Source organism: Montipora capricornis, chromosome 11, assembly GCF_036669925.1.
Source record: "Montipora capricornis isolate CH-2021 chromosome 11, ASM3666992v2, whole genome shotgun sequence".
Lineage (NCBI taxonomy): Eukaryota > Metazoa > Cnidaria > Anthozoa > Scleractinia > Acroporidae > Montipora > Montipora capricornis.
Window position 1 is genome coordinate 26,523,673 of NC_090893.1, and position 12,500 is coordinate 26,536,172.

The 12,500-nt window shown below is 38.8% G+C and overlaps 2 protein-coding genes across 2 annotated transcripts in view; both read left to right on the forward strand.

The window, feature by feature from the left end:
• LOC138024068 (uncharacterized) overlaps positions 1-964 on the forward strand; it is a 43,398-nt gene extending 42,434 nt beyond the window's left edge. Inside the window, exon 32 of the mRNA XM_068871157.1 lies at positions 835-964. Within this exon, the coding sequence (XP_068727258.1) occupies positions 835-845 (11 nt within the window). The 3' untranslated portion in view covers positions 846-964. The remainder of the gene's footprint in view (positions 1-834) is intronic.
• Positions 965-9,397: 8,433 nt separating this feature from the next.
• The window catches only part of LOC138024960 (adiponectin receptor protein-like), an 18,203-nt gene continuing 15,100 nt past the window's right edge, over positions 9,398-12,500 (forward strand). The window contains exons 1-3 of the mRNA XM_068872166.1: positions 9,398-9,464; positions 9,543-9,748; positions 12,420-12,500. The exon at positions 12,420-12,500 is cut by the window's right edge and continues 511 nt beyond it. The gene's annotated coding sequence lies outside the window, so the exon portion shown is untranslated. The remainder of the gene's footprint in view (positions 9,465-9,542; positions 9,749-12,419) is intronic.

A 12,500-nucleotide genomic window follows, 5' to 3' on the forward strand; every position in this document is an offset into this window, starting at 1 on the left:
TATGGATATGGGGGAAAAGGAGATCTCAACAAGTATAACCATGCATTTTCAAAGATAACTAATCAACAATATTAGTAAAAAGCTTTAAAATACAAAGCAATGTATGGCATTCCTTTCCAAATTAAAGCTTAATCATCTCTGAAAAATGCATGGCTACCCCCCACTTTCTCTTTGGATAGCGAGAGCGCTTGCCAAGTTGTGCTTCCTCCGAGTAGCTTTAAACCGCGCAAAAATATCCCTGCATTAGTATATAAGCACTACCGATAGGAGGCACCGTCCTTAAACCCTTGCAGATTTTTGTCAAATGTTACCGACACACTGACCTTGATTGACAGAGCTGCTATGAATCTTTGACAAAAGGCTCCGCATATACCCGCGGTAGCGTATCTTTGTTATAGGTTATTGGAACTAAAAATGCAATGGTTCGTTTCAAGCACCGCAAACACAATGCGAAAGACCGATTCGAGTACCGTGCTTCCTGACCTTGTTTCTGTTTGACTCCGGCGTTAAAGGGAATCGTCAAAGATAAAGTAAGGAAAGGAGAGACGAAGCTGGCAAGAGATTTTCAACAAGATTCAAAAAACAGAGTGTTAGACTCAAAAACAAGGAGGCCAGGCGGACAATAGAAAGATTTAGCATTGTGTTTTCGGTCAACATCAAACTTCAGACCTAATTTTGCGTGTTGCCAAAGACTTTTCCCTAATTTGGGAGCGGTGTTTAAAAGGATCAATCACCTAGCGGGTACAAAACACAGTTGAATGTTGGATGCAATTAAGTAATTTTTGTTTTGATTTATTTATTCCTTTTTTGTTTTGTTTTTCTTGGCATATTTAGGGCCAACATAAACTCTTACAGGAAAGAAAATAAAGGCATCTACCAAGAACGGAAACGGGATTCGAAACAAGGATTTTCAAATATAGCCTGGTTAATTTACTAGTATATGATTCATGTAGAACAGTTTATATCATTCAGAGCTCAATAAAAGAAAAACATTGACTGATTTCAATTTGATCGATAGATAACATGAGATTATGTTCTTCGCCAATGAAGAGTAAATTTTGTCTACGAATGAAGGTTTAATGAGAATCGAACGAGTGAGAAAGCCCGCGGAAATGACAAAAACAAAGAGGGCGCCTGCGCGCGAGATAGACTGCTGACTGAACCAGATAACAACCGAGTGGCGCTTGGTAGATTAGCAGATTTTCCCTCGAGGATTCCATCTCCAATCGAACGACCGATTCCTGGGAAACTCTCTTTTTTTCGTCAGACAGCGTAATCCTTGTGTTCGTGCGCGTCCTCCAAGAGGGTATCAATGGGGTTAAACTGTTTGCCGTAAAAGGACCATAAACTTAACCAGGAACTTAACCTTTATCCCTGAACCAAATTGAAAACCATTGACCGTTAAAAAAAAATAAAGTAAGCGCAAATTAAGGGTCTCACTTCTCTTGTAAAGAACTCTATTTGCATATCGTTTAACTCATTTGACTAACTACGTATACTGTCATTTCATAACGCCGGAAATGGCGGATGCGTCTTTGAAATGGATCGTACTTAGCACTTTTACAGACTTAACAACCGCCTTGACGTTTTGACAACTCTCGTGTTGTTTGGTTTCTTTGCTGATGAGTTGTCAGTGGGGCCTCGGGTTTTTGTTCAACTGCTTAACGTTTGCAATTTTTGTATTTGCGGTGCTCGTAATGATTTTCGTTTTAGGTGCGTTCGTCCCTCAGCTGTCGATGTTTTATCTTTCTTTGTTTTTCTGTCGTTTCCGGACTGACCGCCGTTGTCGTTACTTTGTTCGTCATTGGCGTGCTCGCGGTGTGGTGGCCTCGTTACGCAATGATGCTTTGTTTGTCCATATTATTTCTCGTTTTGTATAAAATGGAAAATGGTAGTACCTGTTCGTCGAAGACTTGGTCTTCACCGTTTATCTGCTTGGCGTCGTGAAGTATATTCTTCTTAGAGAAAACCTCTTTCACCTGCAAATATAATTAAAGGAGGAAGAAGGAAGATCTAGTTTTATGGCCTCGCCTTCTAGCCAGCTAATTAGCGAACTTTCGTCTCTATATATGGAAGGTACAGAAGGTAAGAAGGCTTCGTTCTCCGTGCGACTTGCTCCTCGCCAAATAAAAGGTTTCGGTCTCATTTAATTTTTCTTAGACTGGGTGGCATTTTCCAAGAATCTGAAGATAACTTGCTTTGATCTCCAGTGGATGCTGGTAAGAATACACTGCACTCCTTTTCAGCTATATGGCTGCCTTATCTCCGAAATTGCCCTTCTTGTTTAGAGAAGCATTTGATCCAATACATTGACACCACAAAGGAGGTAAAATGTTACGGCCTAAAGATACGAGTATTTTTCCGTACGATATACATTTACCCTTCGATTTTGTCCGGATTGGCTTGTGCCAGTTCCCTGTTTTTTTATTATTATTATTATTATTGTTTGTGATGCTACCATTGTTACGTTGCCCAGGTGTAATCAGTTGGTTGAGCACCGGGCTGCCATGCGGTAGGTCGTGAGTTCGACTCCGGCCGGACCAACACTCAGGGTCTTTAAATAACTGAGGAGAAAGTGCTGCCTTTGTAATTACATCTGCAAATGGTTAGACTTTCAAGTCTTCTCGGATAAGGACAACAAGCCGAAGGTCCCGTCTCACAAATAACTTCATGTTCATTAGTTCCTTGTGGGACGTTAAAGAACCCACACACTATTCGAGAAGTGTAGGGGATGAAGTTCCCGGTGTTGTGGCTGTCCTGTGTGTGTATATGGGTGGGTGGGTAAAGCAGGTCCACATCAGCTGAATAGCTGACAAAACTTCATCCTGGTGAAACAAATAGATAACAAAAAAAAATACTTTCTGTAGGTTACTGACTCACCTCGCTATGACACTATACACTGTCCACTTAAATTTGTCATTTACAACCGACTTTCTTGAGCAGGTGGCACTGCTTGTTTTAATATAGTGGGCTGGTATTTTTGTACACAAAACGGCATTCACAAACTTTGATATTATAGAAAGTTGTTTTTTTTTTAGGTTACGGTTGTTTTTGTGAAGTTAAAGTGATGTTAATGTCACTATTATTATCTTCGGAGAAGGTGGAAGCTGCGTCACTTTCCCGGAGGAAACCACCATTCCCCCGATGTTAAAACTGAAAAACGTAGTAGTCGAGTCTCCGCTACAGCCTAGTGTTGTGTTTACTTCAGCAATACAACACCTTATGTGTAACTAACTCCTGATCTTTATTAGCCATCATGCCTAGTTAACATTTGATGGCAACATACATGACAGCCTGGCTAGCTCTTCTTTTTTCTTTTCCATGAATGAATCAATTTATTGAGCGTTTTCACTCACGTGATCCGCAGCCATGTTACATTACTGACACAAAATAAGGTATTTGCATGAAAATAGAGTTCAAATCCCAGAGGATTAGTTTAGAACACCATCATGATGGCTGCCATACCTTTGTTTTGGAACACCAACATGGCCACCGTGACGTCATGTGAAAGCGCTCTATTGCGCACTTTAATTAAACTGCTTATATGAATTACACAGAAATATATATATACAAGATTAGGAAACTCGAGCATAAAGTATTATTTTTTTAATGTGGGTGCACAGTGGCCAAAGGGGCTGAGGTTCTCGAGTTGACCATTGCACATTGGAGATGGTTACAAGGTGTAAGTTTAGTTTGTTTTTCTTAGTGTTTTTTTCTCGCCTAATTCACAAAGAGTTAGCAACAATGAAATACGGAAAAAAAGGTATAGGATACACGTAAATTAAATAAGTTTTTTTTAATGTGATAAAAGAAACACGCCGCATTAGTAATCAAAATTATAAATTATAAACGACTTATATCTCTGAGTATAGAGATCACGTGCTGGACAAAGTGAGTTTTAAAATGACGAGCTGATCATAACTTTTCGATATATCGTAACTCGTTTAGTAATGCATGGAGTGGGCCGAGCTGTTAATCAGGCACACTTTTAGTAACCTAGGCTCTTTTAAGATTCAGATTAAAAGTCAGATACTAAGAGCTTCCGAATTAGATTTCAGTGTGGTTATTTAATTTTGAACGATGCTTGAAAGAAGCAAAATATGCAGCTAACACAATGCATATGAGAAATCTTTCGATCAGTAAAGACACCCTCCACTCACCTGAATAAAATGTCAACTTTCTTTGATACCAATAACGTTTGTATTCTTCCGCCACCTGCAACTATGAATATGGATTTGAAATAGAAACCGGTAGCAGGTAATTTGGTCCATCAGCTGAGAGCCGAAATTTTAGATTTAGCTTTTTATTCACAGATGACGTAATAGTAGATAGAATTGGATTTTAGTACTGCAATACGTGCATGTAGTTCTGTCAGTTTTCTTTTATTATATATATGTTTGTTGCAGACCTAATGTAGACAAAGATGTCAATAAATCGATCTAACGATCCATAATTGAACAAATGCAAATGTTTTGGTCAGTTAATCATATCTGAAAAACAGCCCCCATGTTTCCTCTTGGTCCACTTCCCTGGTTTCTTGCTAATCCATAGGGACCACCTTGGAAGGCAAACAAGGCCAAGCTATCGTAGTTTAGAAGCAACTAGAAAGAAATACTGATGACGTAGAGATTTTCCCGACAATGCAACAGGCATATTTGATGGAATGGCTGTCCTCCAGAAGTTCAAGCCTCCCCCTGGAGTTACTTTACACGTAGTTGCAGATAAGAATCAACAGCAAACGAGTAGATGTTGATGTCTACCCAGGCCAATCCATGTAAAAAATGCCGAGAGAACCAAACGAGCATCAGGAACCGATGGAGTCAGGTACCAGGAAATTCCTCCCCGATACAAAGTAAAGTCATTTAGGAAAGTGTTGACTGTTTCCGCAAACAAGATTAAAATCGTTAAATTTCTTGTTTCCCCGTGGAGGAAGGAGGAATTCAGGAGAAAGCTTGACGAGTGGACATTGTTTGTAACCACGCAGGATGAATGCTGTAAGTTGCAATCAACGTCGACATCTGAACAGGTACCTGAATTACAGTGTAACCGCGAAGACGCCGATACCCCATAAACCCCCATGCACAGCACGCTGATTGAACATGCATCATTCACTCTGACGGCACCGATGTTCTAATCCTTCTTTCTGGCCATAGTGAAGCTCTTGGCGAGTGCTTTATGAAGAAACGAAGAGGATCGAAAGCCATAATTGTGGGCTGTCTCGTGTTACTTAGAATCTTGTTATAAGCAACTAAAGCTAGGCATTAATAAACAAGACTTGCTAAAAGCCCTTTTCGGTATATACGCATTGACAGGGTATGCAACAGTTTCGGCATTCTCTGGAAAAGGAAAGTGGAACGCAGTACAACTACTTCTATACGAAAGCCACATCACAGCAACGGCGAAACTCAGGGAGACGTGAACTTTGCCGGTCAGATGTAACACTATTGAAGCCCTGGTATGTGACCTGTACGGAAGGAAATCCTACTGATGTGGATCTATAGTCGAACCTGTATACAACGTCCCTGTATAAGGGGCCATCCTCTATTGAGCGGCGAGTTTTCAAGTCCCCAGTTTTCGCTCATACAGACGCTGTATTTGTTACCTGTATTAGGCGACCACCTCTATTAAGCGGTCGCAGCCACCCTTTAGCAGTCCTATGTTTGTCTTTCTTTGTTATTTTTACCTGTATTAAGCGGCCACCCTTGCACGGAAACTAAGACACATGTCATTTATACGGTACTTTATCGTTTTTAAAATGCTATCCATCATCACTATAAAGAAATAACATGTACAAAGCTACCCTAAGCTGAAGGAAAATTGGATACTACGTTACAAAGTGGCCAATTACGCTCCGACCAGAATTGCAAACTTTGAAATGAACTTACCAACTTCTACCAGACCTAACTTCGACTTCACGGAATGAGCCCTTTGACGTCCGAGGCTCGTGACATTGTAAACAAGTGGTTTGAGGATTCAACACAATAAAAAATAGCACCTTAGTTAAAAGTTACCGAGAAAGACAAATGTAAATAAGTCAGTCGGTTTGTACGTACAGGGAGTTGGCGAGAAATGACTACAGCATTGAAGAAAGTTAACTGCGGATGACCACACGGAGTTTTGTAAACGATAGAGGCCAAGTATGAAGCGGTAACAACTATGAAATGACGGAGTGAGATATTTTTCTGCGAACTGTAAGTCATAGAAACAAAGTGCTGTATACCGCAGAAGAGCGACTAGAGGACAATTTATTGCACAGTACTGTTACACAACGTTACGTATACTATAAGTTGGCAACTTGCCAATCTCTTGAAAAGGTGTTGATTGTCCCATTGTTTCCTTGCATGAAGTGTTTTCGTATCATACGCCATTAAGGACGGTGCCTACTAATTCAAAGGTATTTAATTTTTGCGCGGTTTCCTGAATATACAAAAAAAGCAGGACATGACAAGTATAATTGGAATCCGCAAAGAAAATTGGCGGTAACCATGCATTTTCGAGGATAATCAATCAACAATATTTGTAAAAAGCTTTAAAATACAAAACAATGTATGGCGTTTATTGCCAAATTGAAGCTTAATTATCTCTGAAAAATGCATGGTTACCCCCAATTTTCTTTTTTGATACTAAGAGTACTGGCTAAGTTCTACTTTCTCCGCATAGTTTTGAACCGCGCAAAACTATCCCTGTATTAATAAGCCCCGCAAATTGGAAATCGTCCTTAAAATCGAAACTAGACCACGCCCACTGAGCATTTAGCAATTATTGAATGAGGCTGAGTAGGATATGAAGAATTCTGAAGGTCGAGGAGGGTGTTATCGACCAACGCCGATGGCCGAGGTGGATAACATCCTCCGAGATCAATTCAATTCAAGGAATTCAATAATTGCTTTATTATTCATTCAAAATAAAGGAGAAAAAAATGGCTTTATTTTTAACAATTTCGCACCCTCCAACAAAAATAACACAATCGTCCCCAGCTTTTTTTCGGCCATCGGTTCAATAATCTGCAGTGGGCTGCACTTTTGACGTCATTGATTCAATATGACAAAGTTTCTTTCCAAATTTGGTGAACAGCAGCTGCTTATGGTGAATTATGCGTGTGGTTTTAACCAATCAGAAACGGGGAGATATGAATAATAATTTTAGTTATCCTGTATTAAGAGGCCACCTGAAGTAAGCGGACAGTTCCTCAAGTTCCGAGGGAGGCCGTTATATACAGGTTCGACTGAACTACGTTACAAGCGTCTTCATGTTTTGCGTGCCAATCATCAAGCAGCTGTATAGACAACAGCTGTGCTTCTGCTTCGAGATTTTCCCTCTCCTCATGGGTATGGCCGGAAGGTTTTGCCGTACATCCAATCTGGTGGAATTTCTCTGGATTGGATCTAAACCTGCTCCAGAAAAGGTACAGGAGCTACCGTCTTGCACCTGCAAAAGGGTTTGGGCTGTAGAAACATGCTGCTGTTTGAAAGCCGGACTCAGTGCACTGACATGTGGACTTTGCAGTGCGACAAAATGGGCGATAGTGATGTTCTCGAAATAGGATCTCATCGTGATAGTGATGAGGAAGATGCAGATGGTTAATGACAACAGTCAAAGGGTGCGTTCGATTGACTGTATTCCAGAATAGGAATACATGGAATAGAAGTTAGAAATCCTTCTTTTTTACGACATTCACAATAAAATTGTCAAACATCTGCTAAAATGCTATTATAAACATGTCTTTATTATCCTTGTTGCTTCAAAACGCCACACATACCGTCTTAAATCATCACTACACGTATTCTTATTCCGGAATAAGGTAAATCGAACGCATCCAAAAGTAATTCAAACTCCAGCCCTTTTTATTGTCATTTCAATAATATTTTTAAAGGTTTTTTGATGGTTTAGGTTTACCTTTTGGTTCAAGCTGGTTACATGAGGTGCATGCCAGGTGGACATGATCCATTGAGTATACAGAAGATCGAATTAGTACGTATCGCCTCCACATTAAAGAAATGAACTGTGAATGATTTCTTTACTCAGTCTCAAACACTGCACGTGCAAAGCGAAATATAAATTTAATAAATGCCAGAAATGGTATGATAGTTATACTTACTTTTTAAACATAGGTATTTTCCCAGTGGTTTAAAAAAGGAGTTTTCTTACGTTTTTCAATTATTTCTAGATTATCTTGGCTAAGAATGAAGACAGAAGCCATGACATTCATGCAGATTATTTCAAAAGTTACTTTTGATGCTTCGTGTATGATTTTTGATGTAAAGGCAACAATTTAGAGAATCGCGATATAATGGCACTGTTGTAAATAGACCTTTTAGCAGATAAGGCGGCCATTTTGATTTCTATTACTTCAAATGGCTATTATGGGATGCCCAGGGGGGAAATACATATTAATTTTCCCCCTGAGCATCCCATAATGTCTTTCGAAACAATATAAATCAAAATGGCCGCCGTATCTGCAAAAAGGTCTATTATTGCATTATTTGTGACGTCACTATTTCATGACGAATTACGATAATTATTTTTTATTGAATCCAAACATTCACAGAATCTTTTTTTCTTGTTTTTAATACATTTTTCTCCGTTTTCGGACGTATTTTACAAAATACATGGACGTAAAGGCTAATTTCAGGAAAACAAAAATGGCGGCCATTCGGTGAGCTGAGGGAGAGCATTTGAAATGTAATTTTCAAGATGAAAGCTACAGTTCTAGCTTTGCCATAATAATAACATCGGGAGAATTATGGTAGATTATCTACAACATGAATATGGATTTGGAATAGAAACCGGTAGCAGGTAATTGCACGTGTCGCACGTGCGATTGAAAACCGTGACAGCTTGTGAAAGCACATGCAAGTTGCGCATAAGGGATAAGCTACATTTTAGTTGTGTAAACGTTTCAGATATTGAAATTATTTTTCAAGCCATATATATTTTGATCTAATGTGGCGTTTATTAAATTCTCAATTTTTTCGCATTGCATAAGCCGGTATCGGATTTTTAATATTTCATAAGCTTTGGCAGAAAGCTTAATTCATTGAATATATTCTCGACAGCCAAGACTGGCTTGGCAAATAGCCTATCCAAATTGCTACGGTATAGACGAAAATAACTTATTTCAAAAGACTTAAAAATAACGGCGGAGCTCTTTATGACCACACCAGAGGCAATTGGGCAATTGCCAAGTGAGAACATTATAATACGTTTGATTGAGGCTTTTGAGGGATTCCGCTAAAGCCACGTTCGAAGCCTGAAATGTTTAAAGCGAAACTCGAGTTTTCGAGTAATTAAATTAAAACAAATAAAAGAAAATATCAAATACGAGCTATAGTAAACAACCTGCTTTTAACTGAAAATGTTTTCATTTTCATTTCTTTTTTATTCCTTGGGCGAAAAGTGTAAAGCAAACTTTAGTAGTTTTCTCGTCATTTCAACAATTTCAAGGATAAATGCATTCATATTTGGTAAACTACGTTTTAATCATTTATTACTTGCGACATCCTGTTGTGGTATTATGCGTCATATTAAAATTGTTTCTTTAGGCCTTCGACGATCGTTGTTATTCATCGAAATACTTGATATTCAGAATTCTAATTCGTGCTCCAAACTGAAGTCCTTACGCACGGTTTTCGTAGCAGCCGCTGGAAATTGACCCCATATAACTATATTGTTGTAAGGTGGACTTCATCGACAAACGAAGCACTGAGGAACGTCCCATACCAGAGACATGAAGGCGCCGTTCCCTACGGTAAGAAGATCACCTGTAAATATCGCGTAATTAAATCTTGACTTGTGTTATTTTCAAAGCTTTAACGAAAAATTAACTCTAACGATGAAATTCGGTGTCACGTGGGGAATAACTATGATTTACGATAGTTTCCTTGCTGAGTTTGGCAGGGTTTTCAAGTATAAACGCGCCGATACCGGGAAAAACGTTCCAAGTTATGAAATAAAAATTCATTTAGCGTCAATAGACTTCCATAAAACTATTGTAAACAAGTGAGTTGAGCCAAATATCTTTGGTTTCGTTAAACTCAATGTATAATCTACTAGATCGCGGTCGCTAATTGGCAAGAATTATGATTTTATCGAATCGAACAAGGACAGTCGGTAAACCTCGCTGTTAAATGTAATCGTATAACATTTGAACAATTACCGACATTTCCTAAACCTTTTCGTAATTTAGGACTCCAGGCACCGTCGAAATACAACTCTTTTCAACCGGAAAAGTATTTAAAAACCTGAAAGCAGCGATAAGTTTCACCAGTTCATTCAAGTAAATGTGTTTATATAATACCCGCAGAGAGTTTAAAGATGTCTTAAGGAAACCTTCATTTTCCGCTTTCTTCAATTGTCTGCATTTCACAGGAAATTATTTCTCTCATTCCAAGTTGGTTATTAATAGTTATCAATATAGAGTTGAAATGGGGCAGTTTTCGTTGAAGCAAAAGCAATTCAGTCAGTGGTACTCTGCATAATAATTTCATAATGCATAGTTCAAGACAGATTTTAAGTCATGACTTATTTATTTGGTACCAGGCTAAAGACAACCAAAAGAAGGTTCACTGCTTTTGTGAAAACGATTTTCAGACAGAATCTGTTAAAATTTTATAAAAAATGCATTTATGGACCTGATTCATAAATGGCGGTCAATTTATAATTCTTTTGTCGAAGTGCAAATTAGCCTACTAAGCCTCGATACCATACAGTGAATTGAAAAGAATTCTTGCTCTAAAATGAGGCTTGGTAGGCTAATTTGCACGTGGGCAAAAAAACTATAAATATGACCGCCATTTATGAATAAGGTCTATACGTCATTAGCTCAACAACCTATCACGTCCACTAAAATCGATCACGTGCTTGTGGTTTAAACCCCGATAAAACACTCCTGGCTCATTAGTATTCTTTATACAAAGAATACCAATAAGGAATAACTTGTTTTCCTTGTATGCCAATATTCTGCTCTCAAAATTTTAGCCATTGTTCTGAGTCCAGAGGGACACGCTTTTTGTGGAATGGTTTTGAAGCCGCTCTACGATGGCCCAGGAGGGTCACAGTCCAGTTTTAATTTTGCACAGTCATCAATTCTCTCACAGGTCATAGGTCATTGTTTTACCAATACAGAAAGTACCCTAAACATTCTTATGAATGTTTAGCATACTTTCTGTATTCGTACAACAATGACCTCTGACCTGTGAGAGAACTGGTGACGACTCACAAAATTAAAACTGGACTGTGACCTTCCTGGGCCATCGTACCGTTCAAAAAACTCGCAGCACGTTTTTTATCGGTTCTCAAAACACTTGGCAACGCCTCTTGTTTTTAAATCCTGATAAAACACTTGTGCTGGTTTTTTTATTTTTATTTATTTATTTTTTTTAACATAACATACATTTTTATGGCTTTTTCGCTACTGTTGAGACGGGAATAATCGTCAAAGAAAGTACCTAAGGGTTTCCGTAGCTCGAATGCTCTGCGTACCAGTTAGAAAAAGGAAACCGTGACTAAAACCAGGGCTTCGATTACAATATTCCCAACTAATTTCTATGCGTCAAATGTCAAATGATGGAATATCAACAATCACCTTTAACTACATAAGTAAATAATGCGATTCATGCGTTCCGATTGGTCAACTAGGAGTTTATAAAAAGTATTCTTTACCCTCTTAGCAGTTAAAGAGAAAAACCGAAATAGCGATCGCTTTTAAATTTAATAAGTCAGTGCTTTATTTTGTAGACGTCTAAGCTTGTTGGGTATACACTCCAAAAATTAGTGTAGTTTCATTTAATAAAATCACGGAAGAAGGCTAGGCCGAGAATTGACATAATTGTAGAAACCGAATTTTGGCTTTATACAACAGAGCTATGTTATAGATCGTCATGTAATGAATTTTCGAGACGACAAATTAATGAAAAAATGCGTCTATAAGTCTGTAACAAGACAACACAAGACCGACAGAAAGACAAAGGTTCCTTTTTGAATGGCTTCTACCGATGATGAGGCAGAGGTGGGCGCCAGGCGGATCTCAATTGCATTGACAACGTGTCCCCAGTAATGCTGGTACTTATTTGGACAGAAAGCTGAGTGAACTTTTGAGCGCACGAGCTGGGATTCGAACCCGAAGCGCTACGATATAGTGCGCTAGTGAACTCCACTACATTATGCGCACCTCTACTAATCGCCCTCAAGGGCCACGGGTCAATAGCCCATTCGGCTTCGCCTCATGGGCTATTGACCCGTAGCCGTGGCGGGCTACGGGTCTAATTGTTAAATAGAGCTCAAATGATGCAAATTTCAATTGTCTTGTCCTAAATTCTCTGGATTTTAGTGTAGGTTGAAGTGGTGGATACTCTAAACTTTATTTCAGTGAATAATTGTATTTATTTCGGATTTATCTTAACAAATTGTTTATTTTTCAGGCAAGCCAGGTTCTACACCACAGATGACTAGTAAATGACGGAAGAAATGTTGGACTGATGTTAAAACAAACAGTGTGTGAT